The following is a 13,870-nucleotide window of genomic DNA, read 5'->3' on the forward strand; positions in this document are numbered from 1 at the left end:
GGATGGAAGGATGGAAGGATGGATGGATGGATGGATGGATGGATGGATGGATGGATGTATGTATGTATGTATGTATGTATGTATGTATGTATGTATGTATGTATGTATGGATGGATGGATGGATGGATGGATGTATGTATGTATGTATGTATGTATGTATGTATGTATGTATGTATGTTCACTCTGCGCTGGTCTCTCACATGAAATCCAGATTACTGCAGTGTGCAACAACAGATAATATAAGTTACCGTACTGGAGCTGATGTGACTGAACTTTTGAAGATAAATTATTTTAATTAATGCTTCTTCACCTTATTTTGTTTCCCTGCTTTATTATCCACTAGACTAATGGCTGCCTCTTTATCCTTCATTCGCAGTGTACTTCTTCTACTGAGCGCCTCCCATCATCACAGATGAACTCAAACCTAAGGATACCGTTACAGGGGAGAGGAAAAAATGAAGCGCCACTCCTCCCTTCTATCAGCCTTCCTCCTCTTCACACAAACTTCCATTGAACCATCCTGCACCCCAACTGTCGTGTTCCTGCGTATGTGTTTCTGCTCTCTCCGTGCCCCTCTCCCCACCTTCTTTCTTGCTGCTTTCTCTCAGTCTTCCTCCATGAGGTCTCACTCACTCTCTCCAGTCTCTGCACCTCATGTATTATAGAAGGCTGCAGCGGGCGGACGGAAACAGGGAGGAGCAAAAGAAAGAAGACGGGAGAAAGCAAACAGAGCTCAGAGAAACATAAGTGGAGATTGAACAACAGTTTGCAGTCTTTCTACTCCAGCCATCGCTTGACCATGAATTTTTTTGTTTTAAAGAGACCTACATTTGGACATTGATACCAACATGCCAAACTAATACCCTCCCTTCATCATAACGCTTATTACTAACACGTTAGCTTAGGAGTCGAATCATTTCTGTTGTTTTTTCACGTGTGCAATTGTGACCCGCCACTCTGCATCTTTTACCCAATAGGATTTCACCAGTAATTTATTCCATTTCCTGTTCAACTTTCTCTCACAGAAGTCTCAAACTTCTGCAGGGATGATAAGAAAGGAGAAATGCAAAAAAGGGGGAAAAAAGTCTGTGTGAAACGTTAAGCCAAAAAGAGGTGATTCAGGAAAAAGAAGTAGGAGTTTAGCAGCATATTTTCCTGCATAAATACATGCAACCTGAGTCATAACCTCCAGGCAGAAAGCAATGAGTCAGTTTTGGGATTTTTCTATCTTAGGTGATGGTAATAGAGTCATGTACGCAGAAAGGCACATGAAGCAGCTACTGACAGACAATCTGCACGCCTGAAGGACCCGAGGAAGGCCTCTCCTCTCTGAATGGACAGAGTCGCAACCACAGACAGATGAATGTGTAGCGTCGCATTTTGAGCAACCTTCTGTTGGAGCGTTTGTTGTTTTCAGAGCGCAGGAGAATGAGAGAGGACAGGATGAGGATCCCCCAGAGCCGCCAGGCTGCCTCCCCCCCCCCCTTCACGCACATAAAACCAGACTCATCTGTCACCTGCAGTACGATAACAGCCAATAAGAGGCATTCGTTTCTAACCTGCATGGCAAACAGTATCCATATTCGTGTGACCTGTGTATCTGCCATTTCTTAATCTTACTGCCGATTGTATATTTTCTTTCCTTAGTGGTTTCAAGGACCTGTGTATAATGTCTTTCTGATCAGATACTTACTGCTTATGCAATGTGCAACAATGCTCATGAGTTTGCCAAAATGTGTCACTTGCTTTGAACAGGGAAAAAAAAACATAATCCTCAAGGACTGCAACCAACCGCTACTGTAGTAAATCATTTTAGGAATCACGTAGAGATAATATAGGAGAGCCACTGTAGATACATACAAGTTTAAGCTCCTGAAAATGTGTTTATATAGATTCCTTTAGGTTTTAAGAGATTGTTGGTTGTCCATGGAACTCATTTTCCTTTCTCTGAACTGATTTTGAAAGTTGTGAAAAGAGTAAAATAATACAAAGAGATTCATGAGAACAATGGAGTAATGCATAACTGTAGCACTAAGCTCTAATTATCTGCTGATATTGTGCAACAATATTAACCGGTGAATAGAGAAGAGATTATGTTTTGTGAATTGAACACAGGGTGAGAGATGCAACTGAATTTTGCAACAACAAAAAAAAATCAAATGCATGTTTACCACTTTTGCTGATGCCAATAAATAAATCATGAACTGAACTCCATCAAACTGTTTTCTGACTCTCCTCATGATTCTTCTAAACACAGGAAAGGCTAAAAATCACTGATCAGGATTCACATGTGAAGTCAGTGAGAAAAAGCTGAAAACTGATCAGCGAGTTCCAGCCTAGTATAAATCCATAAAGCTTGGACACAGTGATTATGTTCAGTATTAATGTTTGCAGTGCTCAAGAGCAGCTCCTAATAGTACCTGAAGTAGTAATTAGTAGTCGACCGATAACTACAAATATTTTTTCCAAAATGAGTAAATTAGCAAGTGAAGTGTTTTTGTCTCTCAGTAAATTATTTTAATCTACTTTCATGCTCAACCACAACTTTGAATTCAAGTTGTAAAACAAACTAAAAAAAAAAAAAAAAAAACTCTTGATAGGGACAAACGCCCTCATCAATGTTGAGTCATAAAAGCTTTATTTTAAAAGACAAAATAAAGTGAAAAGTCAGTGTTGGACAAACAAAAAGACAGAAAAAGAATAAACAGCTGCAGTATTTGAAACCACACCATCATAGTGGAAGAACCGCAATTCCTCCATTAATTCCTCCTGAAGTGCAAAGAAAAGTTGTAAATAAAAAAATCCAGTATTTCCTCAGTTTGTACCGCATCTTCCTTCTGCTTGTAATTAACGTATTTTGTTCCCACAGCGTTTGAAACTCAAATGAAGTGGCGTCAATCCTGATACTTTTAGCACTTTGTGGTTCATAAGTAAATGTTTACTCACTGACTTTAAATAAAGCTACCGATTCACAGCCTTATACAAATAAATAAGCTACTTGGTTGAATGAAAATTACTTTAAATCTATTTCTGTCAAAAGTATGAATAATTTATAGAGCAATGCCACAATGGGGCTTAAAACCAAAACCAAAAGAAACCTTAAAGACATACAGGATTTTAAAGGTTGCCGTTAAAACCACTTCATTTTAAAGAGACTTATTGTAGACTGCTGTTTTTGTTGAATTTATGCAGATATGAAGTTTAAGTTTAACCCCAGGAGAGACGTGAAAGGTCCGATTATTTGTGCTGATTGGAAAACTATTTTTGAGATTCAGATTGGTCTTCTGGTCAGACAGAGATAATGAAACTTCAGTGGTTCATCTCTGAGAAAATGTGTTTTTCCTGCTGAGATTATCCATATATCACGGCAAAAGGAAATTCAAGATCCAAGGTTGCTTAGTGCAAATAAGAAAACAATAGAAACCATACAGCAACTGGATGCAAATCATAATAAATGAATGTTTCCCACAAGTAAAATACTTCAAATTCAGCAGACAACAGCTATGAGACCTGAAAATGTTTACCTTTACAGAAAAATAAATCATTCAAGGCTCAGCTTCAAGTTAAGATGACCAGAGAGTCACTTATTTCATGACCTGATAGAAGAAGAGAACAGTGACAACGAGGAACCCGAGAACCCACCAGTAGGAATCTGTAGAGAGAGAAAACACACAACAGTAAGGATTGTTTTAATGACAGGAGACAAATGTGCAAAAATACAAAAGCTCTAATCAATGTTATTGAATTAGGTGGAAATTTACTGAGATATAAAGTTTGATTCTTTGGAAATATGATCAAAAAAGTCAAGTGTTTATCTTGGAGAGAAGGTTTGTTAGTTTTTTCTTGCACTAAAACAATCCGAACAGCCTGTCGGAGAAATCTGACAATTGTTTTATGCTTCTGTTTTTACTTAGTTTATTTCATTTTTTTCATCCTTAGATTAACAAGGTAATGAAAACACTTTGTTCAAACGTTTATTTGACAAAGAAACATACCTGGTTGGGGGCTTTCGAGTACTATACTGATGTGGAGCGGATCGTCCAGAGCTGGGTGGGTCACCCTGCAGGTGATCTTGGTTCCTGGAGAAAAACTCGGGTCAATGGTCACATGAGAGGACAGGGTAAACGTCCCGTCCCCGTGCTGCCGATGACTGCTCAGAGAACCCTGGTTCGGAAAGAGTTTTGGCTCCGTTTCAGTTGGAGGAAGGAAAAACCACTCCATCTGAAAAGCAAGGAATAAAGAGCAGAAAATTATGACCTGTAATCAGGCAACCGATCTTTGAAGAACAAAATGCAACAAACTACTGAATGAAGAGGATTCTGCATTTTTAGTAGTTGTGCATTTGAAAATAAAGTGTTTTTTTTTCTTGATCTATAAAACATAAAACTGCTTGTGGTGAAGAAAAATCAATGTATTTCAAAGAAGGTCTTTTGGAAGATAATGAAGTGTTTTTATTCTTCAATATCTGCTAACAAAAACCATCATCTTATCGCTGCCAAGTCAGTTTATATGACAAACTTTTTAAGGAAGCAATTTTTTAGGACAAAATACTTAAATGTTTATTTTGAAGTGGAAACAAAAAAAGATTGGTTTCATTGGAAGTATGAGGATTAGTTTTTTTTATCCACAAAAAAATGTTTTTTGGGTAAATTCATGATGAGGAACACAAGGGGGCGCCATACTTCCATCCAAGTCTAATTGAGATCAAAACACAACTAATTATTACCAACTAATTAGCAACAAGCTTTTAAATGAATGCATTTTTATTGCAGCAACTCTCACTAAAAAATTAAAATTAAAAAAAATCTGACCTTTAAAATGTTTACATTTATTCTCTGGATTAAAGAAATCCCACATTAAAAAATATTTGTTAGTTTTTTAAAAATGCAAGTAATATATTCAGAACTTCTATTTTCCCTAACGTAAAAATACTGCACACTTAAAATAATTTGTCCACAGATTTCAATGTGAAACATTGTTTGCTTTGCCTGACGCTGGTGCAGTCAGTGAAAGGTTAAATTAAGTTGTAGCATCATCTCTGTGTAGGAGTTTTGTCCAATAATTAGGAATTTATTTGTGAGATTTTTCTGTGTTTTGAGCTTGGGAGAAATAGCAGCTTTGGTTTATAATCCCAAATGTGTTGTGTGCTGTTAAAACAACACACAACACTCAGATAAATAAATCTTTCAACAGCAAAAAGAAAATTAAAATTGAGCTTTTATTACTTCATTCTAATACATGTAATTATTATCTCTCTGATAAAAGGAAACTCTAGGGGTTTTTTGCGGGTTATTTCAAAGGGTCCGAATTAACCAAATTAAATAATTACATCTAGAAACAGAGTTACTGACCTGTACATCTAATGGATAGTATTTAGCACAATGGCAGCTCAGTGTTTGTGGAGAATTTTTATTCAGAACCAGCTTCTCCTCTGACAGAGAAACCTGCGGCAGTTCTGGGAAGAAAATCAAAAAGAGGGAAAAGTTATTAAAAAAAATAACCAAAAGATCGACTTTAATGTATGCCTGAAATAACAGTAAGATCAGAATAGAGGAAAAACTTACGAATGATATGGAGCTGGATGACCTGCTGGGCGTGGAAATGTCCCAGGTTGACGGTGCAGATGTAGGTTCCTTCATCGACGACCTTCAGCCGAGTCAGACTCATGGAGACGTTTCCCTCACTGAGGAGCAGAGCAGCGTCCACACTGGAGCCGTTCCTCTCGCCTTGAACTGAGCACAGAAAATCAGACAGAAATGACAACTTTATCCAAAGTTATCATATCAACGTTAAGGGGACAAACTCGGATCTGGAGATTTAGGTGGAAATAAATGTCTTATTGTAAATCTGAATAACGTTTTTGTCCTCAAAACTCCCAGATCCTTCCTTTGCTGTGTAATTATGAATGTTTTTTTTTTCATAATGACAATTTTACAGAATTTATTTGTTATACCTTTATACAATATTCATTTATTCATTTATTGGCGTTATTTTGCATTTCTATTGAAAGTAAAAGCTTTAAGATGAGTTCAATATTATCCTGTGAGTCTAAATAAGTTTCTAGAAGTCTTTTAACATTTTTTGCCTTTGTGAAAAGTTGTGTGAAGTTTTAGTAATAAACATTCATGTAGATGCAATATGCTGCTTCACCACATTAAAAACTGCATGCATATCAGAAAACTTTTAAGATTTATGAATGCTAATGTTTCTAGAAGCAGTGGACTGATTTCAGAGCACAGACCGGCAAGGCAACATGCAGTTAATTACGCCTTCTTGATATAAAGTCATTTCTACAACACTCACTGTAAAATCTGTTGAGTAAAACCTCATGTTAATGTGACATGGTGAGTTGTCAGCGAGTTACATCTATGCAATCTGTGCTCCTATATATAATATCTAATAAAACCTTTAAAAAGCATTTGCATAAAAACAAAAGAAGTATTAAACACAGAGATATTATTGTTTCAATAAAGTACATTAAAAAAACCTCATAAATATAGAATCCTCCATATTTCACTAATTAGCTCATCTTCATCTCACTAGTTTTGTTATTGACACCCTTTATGATAAAGTTTTTATAAACAAATCCCTTATGTGGCCCGTTTACTCTGTTGTTTATTCTTGTTAGTACTCACCTACAGTGGCCTCTTCTGTGTCGTCCAGCTTTGTCTTCGTTTCGAGAACTTTCCTGCCTCTCCCTCTGTGCTGCAGACGCCATTCCAGGCCCACTTCTGGTGCTAACGGCGTCTCCTCCTGCTTGAAGCCGCAGTTGAGGAGAACATCTCCTCTCAGAGGAGCAGATACAGAATTTATGTCGGAAAACACCAGGAATATCACTGTGACACAAAGAGGTAAAGAAAGCAGGGAAAATGTTGTGAAGAAGATTTTTTTTTTCTTATTAGATGCAGCCCCTGAACTTTGTGTTTTACCTTTAGTCAGCAGAGTTCCTGACTGGCTGAGAGGTAAACTGAGTTTGCTTTGTGTCAAGGTGGTCTGATCTTTGTCAACTGGTAATGTTTGAAGAATGAGCGATGTGCTGAAGTCGAGTCCCTCCACGCTGAGGGAAACCATGAAATATGCTGGATCAGAGCTTTCCTGAAGTCCTCGAGGAGTGTAGCGACTTATTTCACACATCACCTCCTGCTCATTGCAGTCTGCATGGAGCAACATGCCTGCGTTGGGGATGTCAGGCGATGACACTGGAAGGAAGGAACAAGAAACTTTGAACACAAACTGAGCAGATTTTACAGAGACTGAGGTTGAGATGTGTCGATAATAAACGGACACCTTTGTTCTCAAACAGGATGAGGTCTGGATCAGGGACTGAGGGCGGGACAAATGGAGTCAGTGTGTCAAGGGATTCATCGGGTCCCACTGGGACGTCTCGAAGGACGAGCGTGGCTGGAGTTCGGCTGAAGAGAGAGCCGCCTCCCATTCCACCCATTCCGACTCCCTCCTCCACCAGAGAGCAGGAAAGAACGACGTCTGCAACCCCATCAGCTGCAGACAAACATAAAAAACAACTTTGAAGCTCATACGCTTTTCAGTTTTCATGTAGCGTATTGTTTAGTGTAACTTCACATATTTGTTGAAATTATCACCATGTCGTGACAGATAATTTGTGAAAATATCGAGTTCCTCTGCCTTCTCCCAGTACTCCCAGTTTTAACTGCAGAAATACGCCATTCAGTCAGAAACAACCAATCAGAGCCAGGAGGGCGATTTTAGCGCTGTCAATCACTCTCATCTCTCATGCACACCCATCTCCCCTTGCTCTTTGCTACGCTGCAGCTGATTTACCTCAACATAGCCTGCAACGAATGCTAAGGCTAGTTAGCATGGCAGGTAGCACGGTGGAAAAATGGTTTCATTTGTTTTTTCGCCATTAGTACATTTAGTAGCAAATACATGAGATTAATTGACAGCGTAAAAACCCTCCTACTGGTTCTGACTGGTTGTTTTTAACTGGGAGTGGTGCATTTATTCAAACGCCAATAGAAGCACATGGAACTTGATGTTTTCCCAGATTACATGTCTCATATTTTACTGTCAGAAGATGGTGTCAGTTTTAAAAAACATAATTCTGTAAAAGTTACATACTGCAGCTTAAAGAAAATAAATATTTTGCAAAGCCACTCCAAAACCATCACAATATGACCTCCACTGGAGTCCTGTGGCGTCTTTAGGTTATGTAAGCTGCAGGGATGGGGCTCAACGCAGGATTTACTTAAGATGTTTCACTGTATTGAAATTTTGGGTCGTCTCACCATCATCTCAAACGTTTTTTGTTCCCTTAGAAATGTTTCTAACCCAGGTTAGCTTTGGGACACAGCATGACACCTTGCAACTGGTCCATTAAAAAATAAATGGTTTGCAACTCTGCTTAGTCAGATTGTACATGTCAAAGTGGATAACAGGACCCAAAGTTTTCCATCAGATTCTCCAGAACATCTCACTGCCTCAGCCACCCACATTCTTCCCATAATGTGTCCTGGTGCAAAATGTTCCCCTGGAAAGTGACGAACAAGCACTCAGACTATCTGTCTAAAGTGTTGACCTGATAACATATTGTTGACCAGCCTCCAAATACAAGTTTTGGACCACTTTTGTGCTCCATATTTATATATTTATCCACTCTTTTAACATTTGCAGACTGGAAACAACCCAACAAGAGCTGCAGTTTGATTGACTCTAATTTAAAGACAACCTGATCCTCATCAAAATCCTTCTGTTTGAACATTTTTTCTGCTTTCAATACATCAACCCGGAGGATAAAATCTTCATTTGATGTCAAATATATTCTACCCACTAACATGACATGTGCCAAGAAGATATTCGCCTGTCTTACTCCCTGATCAGTGTGTAAACAAATTGTTCTGTTCAGTATGCACAGAATATTTTGGATTCTAATTCTTTTAACACACTTTTTGTTATGATCGATCTCTTTGCTGAGTTCACTTCCGTAATGAAATTAGTTTCTTATAACACATTTAAACAAAAATAGCATCGTTTTAAAGTTAGGGATGCCCAATAAAATGCTAATGACGAGGAAAAACCTGTGAGCAGATTCAAGAAAAAGTTTGCTTATTGCTATTTACAATCATTTGTTAAAATACGAATATGTCTTACCATTAACGAACGTCAAAAACCATCCGATAAATATTACTTCAATCATCTTCAAGGAGCAGAAGATCCTTGTTTTATTAAAAATGGAATAAAAGAATAATGCACAACAGCACTTTCACTTTTGATTTCAAAAAGCTACACACGCGTCATAACGATGGTCCCTTCTTTGAATACGAGAGAGATTTGTAACTCCCTCTTCGCCCCATCTGTGATATTCATTAACGAGATATTATTACCGGTAATAAAAAATAGAAATAAAGTCTTTCGGTAGGAACGTATGTGCGTTTAGATGTTCTACCTTGAGCATGCGCAGAATGCGAAAACATGTCACTAAATGTGAAAGTAGACTCAGAGGCTCGACCAATCAGAAACTAGCGGAATTCGAGTCATGGGTTACTATGGTAACAGTGGTTATGGGTCGTCCTTCAGTTAAAAGGACTAAACCTATGAAGACCAAACGATTTTTACATGAACTCAGTGGCGCCCCCAAAGGTGGAGCCAGAGGGGAAACGTGTATGAGTGTGTGTGTATATTTTATATTTAGTTTATTTACATACATACCTTAACTTAGAGCAATGTTTCTCAATTATTTCATTATTTTTTTCACAACTCCCCATTGCCCTTCCCTCCCCTGAAGTGAAAGACTAATGTGAATCTAGTAATATCTAATAATATATCTGTACAAACCATTGTATGACCTGATTGTCAATCTCCAAGTTCAGTTTATTAAATAAATCAGTAACATTTAATCAAAACTAAAAAGTGCAAATGATTCACTGCGGTGTGAGTTTTTAAACTTTACACATTCTTAACTTTTTAAAACTGAAAACATTGGTTACTTGTCAGCTTCTTCAGTTTATTGATTTTCAATATAGTTTTTTAACTTTTATTGTGCAGAAGCTGCAGCACTATTGCTTATATTTCAGCTTGTCCGCTCTTCTGTAGCTCTTCTTCTGAGAGCTACAGTTATTTGCTATCTGTAGGATAAAGAGCTAAAGCCATGCAAAAACAAAAGAGTGCAATTTAAGTATTCCAAACCTACAACGTGATAAATTTTGTTTAGTTGTACTTAAACTAAATAGCGAACACATCTTGACATTATAAGTTATACGCAAATAAGGTATTTGGTGTAGACTTTGCCATGGTAAACAATATTGTTTTGCTGAAATGTTATTCTCATCAAATTTACTTTTTCTGCCTGCATCACCACCAAGATTTTTTTTTTTATTAACCTACATCCATAAAAAAGCATGGTCATCAGTCCATATTTTATTTTTCAACACAGAAATCAGTTGCACAAATGTTCAAAACTTTATCTTTGGTTTACAGGTTTGCTTCACTAGAGTAACATCTGGGGATGTCCTGAACATTAACTTCATAACTTCATTTTTTAAGTAGACAGAGCAAAATATTTTTATCAGTGTACTTCAAATCACCGCTGGTCTTTTGGTGCTTGCAAACTCTGATGCCTGATGGGTAGTATTTGATGTTTTGAACACAGTAAAGATAACAAGATTGTTTATTGTTGTGTGATGAATTTAAAGAGAAAGGCTCCTAGTACTTCAGCAATTTATTTTCTGAAAACAATTTTACCTGAAAACAAACATTTTTGTCTTCAATACTGCATAAAGATACTGTAAAGATACTAATTTAATTTTTTACTGTTGAGTTCACAGATTCATTTATGTTAAATTTAGTTCACCACATGTTATTTTTTCTCTGTGTATATAGCTTAAGTTGTTGTTGTGCTTAAATGCTTCTATGAAGCTTCAATGTTTGAATGCTTTCAATTTTCCCGCATGATCTTGTTAATCCAGTCTACATAGTTTGCCACTTTGGTATAAAATCCATATGTTCCTTTCTGTCCACAATTAATCCCCCAGCTGACAATCCCAGCAGCCCAGAATCGTCCATCTTCAGATTGCAGAGTGAAGCCACTCCCACTGTCACCTTGGCAAGAGTCCTTCCCGCCTTCAGGAGTTCCAGCACAGAACATGTTGTCTGTCACTATTGGTTTCCGGCTTCTAGGTATTAGCTTCAAAGAATTACTGCATCTTTCCTGTTCCACCACTGGAATATGCACATACTTCAGCTTATTTGTTAGAAAACGCCGCTGATTCCCCTTGTCTGTAATGCCAAAACCAGATACCAGCCTGAAAAAAGCAAAAGGTTCACAGAACAAAGGATCAGTTATGTAAAAGAGATTTGATATTGAAATTATTTTGAAGGCCTACTGTTTCTTTACCCAATCATTCCAGAGTCATATGTGTCATCCTCTGATGGCAAACACAGTGGCATTATTGCTGCTTCGAATGTGACCGGGTCTTTAAGTTTTATCAATGCAATGTCGTGGTCATAGTTTAAACCGTTTGGATTATTGTACTGAGGGTGGACATGTACTGCAGTTGCATTCAGGGAAGGAGTTTCTAAAATTTGGTGAACATCTGTACGTCCAAAATGAATCTATAAAAAACACAAAAGAAAAAAAGTTTTTTTTAAAAACATGTCAGTGGACAATCCCAGAAGATTACAGAGTGTTACTTACAGAAAAGGCCTCAGGAGTTTGTACTTGTCCATTCATCACAACCACGTGAGCTGCAGTTAAAATCCAGCGATCTGCTATGATCATGCCTCCTCCCCTGCTGTTACCTACATTTATGAAAGCTTGCCATGGGATGGTATGCTCTCCAGCATCGTTTCCTCCAATAATCCTCTGAAAGTGATTTTCATTTTGTTTTGTTGGTCGACCACAAACTGCATAGGATATAAATTTATAGTTATAGAGAAGACATAGAGATGTCAAGATGGACTCTGATGTTTTAAGAGACCAAAAGTGATACCTGGTAGGCATGCTGGTCTTAAAATAACATCATGGTTGGATCTCCACCGTCTATCCGCTTCACAGGTGAGAGAAACTACAAAGAATAGAATGTTATGTGTTATATCCATCTTTGGTGTTAAAAAGACTGAGAATTATTGGTTACTGTTTGCGCCTGAAAGTTTCTAATGTCTGTCACCCATTACTTTGTGACAGACATTTTAAGTTGTTTTTTTTTTTTTAACCAATGCATGTGGCATTTTTTCCTCTTCCAACCTGCAAATATAGCTCCGGTCTTTCAAAATCCTGAAAGATTCTGGCTGTAATTTACATTAATATTCATAAATACAGGTTGACTTTGACCTAAATGCATGCAAAATGTCTTTCAGAGGGCCTGTTGGTGTCGATGCATGGCAGCCTTGCTTCTGTCTGTTGGGTCAGCAATGTAGCTTACCACCACAAGGTGCGTGAATTACTGAATACTGTGTGAAGTGTTTCGCAGGGCTCACAAAGGGCTATACAAGCACAGGCTATTTACCATTTTACCAGCACTGGAAGCTTATTGGAAGCATCTATATCAGTAAATTACAACTGTATAGTAAAATCTTACCATTATTGCCACCATATGGTGAATAAAATGGTTCATTGCAATGATACTGAACAACAGAAAGATATTGGTTCTGGAAGCCAGACAAGAAGTTAACTCCTCCATTCAGCAGAGGTTCAGGTTCTCCACAATCAATTACTATGGCAGAGAAAGAAAAAAAGATTCAACATTTGTCAGCAAAACATTTGTCCTGATTATTCGCACGTTCATAACGTACTGTGGCATTCAGGCAGTGGGAGGTGCCACTCTCCGTTGCTTTGGCACATGGTAGAGAAACCCATTAACTCCACACCATCCTGACCAAGAAGAAAGGGACACACATTACATTGAAACATTGTGGTGTTTAAATTTTTATTTTAAAAAGTGCTTAAACTTGCCATCATTAGTTTGTATCCTTCATCACAGCGCACAAAAATATAATCTCTGTAGAAGTACTCAGTTAAGGAAGGGGTGACCTTTCCTTTAGCGACTTGTCCAGGAACTGGACACGTCACTCCTAAACACATGAGGAACATAATCAGCTGCATGTTCCACCTTCAGATGCTCTTAATTTTCTAATGTCGTTTCACCCCCTCACTGTGTGTGCTGTAGTCCAGGCTCCATCCATTGCTTTGTCCCTGATTATCAATGTTGTAGTCCAGCTTGACAATGTTTGAGTTTGTATTTATTAATCCTGGACTTGTTCCCCCACACAGCTTCATGGGATTTCTGCCTGGGATGATCACCTTACAGATAGAAATGCTCAAAGGTTAACTGAGCAAATATTTACATTTTGTAGTTTTACTTCTATTAATCTTACTACAGCTGGCTAAAGCTGATTCATGTTACCTCCAACCAGTGATGGGGACAGTTTAGGCCTTCCTCTGTGTCCACACTCTCAATGTGAAATTTGTCAGAGAAGTTAAGGGAGAGAGTGAAGCCAGACTCCACAGAAATGATATACTGACAGGACAAAGCATCTGGCGAGGGATTCGGATAACCCGGACTCATCAAGTGTCCTTCCAGCTCATCAAATACGCCACTGCCACAGGATACTAGACACAGGAAAAGTCACAAAAGGGTTTAAACAAACAATTCCTTGCAAGACTATTTCATACATTTTTTCATATTTTTTCACATTAAAACCTCATATTTCAATGTATTTAATTGTGTTTTTATGTGAAAGACCGAAATAAGGAAGCGCATAACCACAATGTGGAAGGAAAATGGGTAACACTTTATTTGAAGGGGGTTGAATAAGACTGACATGACACCTGATATAAATTTGTTATAAAAGTATTACTGATTGCACTTTAAAAATTAGGTAACTTTATGTTATT

The 13,870-nt window shown here is 37.8% G+C and overlaps 3 protein-coding genes across 3 annotated transcripts in view; 1 reads left to right on the forward strand and 2 right to left on the reverse strand.

Moving 5' to 3' along the window:
• LOC103136743 (vesicle-associated membrane protein 1) overlaps positions 1-1,755 on the forward strand; it is a 7,066-nt gene extending 5,311 nt beyond the window's left edge. Inside the window, exon 5 of the mRNA XM_007550132.2 lies at positions 377-1,755. Within this exon, the coding sequence (XP_007550194.1) occupies positions 377-393 (17 nt within the window). The 3' untranslated portion in view covers positions 394-1,755. The remainder of the gene's footprint in view (positions 1-376) is intronic.
• Positions 926-9,452, reverse strand: tapbpl (TAP binding protein like). Its single transcript, XM_007550133.2, has 8 exons — positions 9,130-9,452; positions 7,288-7,500; positions 6,930-7,199; positions 6,636-6,836; positions 5,565-5,732; positions 5,352-5,455; positions 3,996-4,221; positions 926-3,652 (listed from the first exon to the last, which is right to left on the reverse strand). The coding sequence occupies exons 1-8, from the start codon at positions 9,173-9,175 to the stop codon at positions 3,585-3,587; spliced, it is 1,296 nt and encodes a 431-aa protein (XP_007550195.1). The 5' UTR covers positions 9,176-9,452; the 3' UTR covers positions 926-3,584.
• Positions 9,453-10,377: 925 nt separating this feature from the next.
• LOC103136820 (complement C1r subcomponent-like) overlaps positions 10,378-13,870 on the reverse strand; it is a 6,388-nt gene continuing 2,895 nt past the window's right edge. Inside the window, exons 4-12 of the mRNA XM_007550250.2 lie at positions 13,380-13,585; positions 13,129-13,276; positions 12,929-13,047; positions 12,769-12,847; positions 12,555-12,689; positions 11,967-12,041; positions 11,672-11,880; positions 11,372-11,589; positions 10,378-11,279 (exon numbers count right to left, since the gene is read on the reverse strand). Of these exons, the coding sequence (XP_007550312.1) occupies positions 10,913-11,279; positions 11,372-11,589; positions 11,672-11,880; positions 11,967-12,041; positions 12,555-12,689; positions 12,769-12,847; positions 12,929-13,047; positions 13,129-13,276; positions 13,380-13,585 (1,556 nt within the window). The 3' untranslated portion in view covers positions 10,378-10,912. The remainder of the gene's footprint in view (positions 11,280-11,371; positions 11,590-11,671; positions 11,881-11,966; positions 12,042-12,554; positions 12,690-12,768; positions 12,848-12,928; positions 13,048-13,128; positions 13,277-13,379; positions 13,586-13,870) is intronic.

Source organism: Poecilia formosa, unplaced genomic scaffold (genome assembly GCF_000485575.1).
Source record: "Poecilia formosa unplaced genomic scaffold, Poecilia_formosa-5.1.2 Scaffold34, whole genome shotgun sequence".
NCBI lineage: Eukaryota > Metazoa > Chordata > Actinopteri > Cyprinodontiformes > Poeciliidae > Poecilia > Poecilia formosa.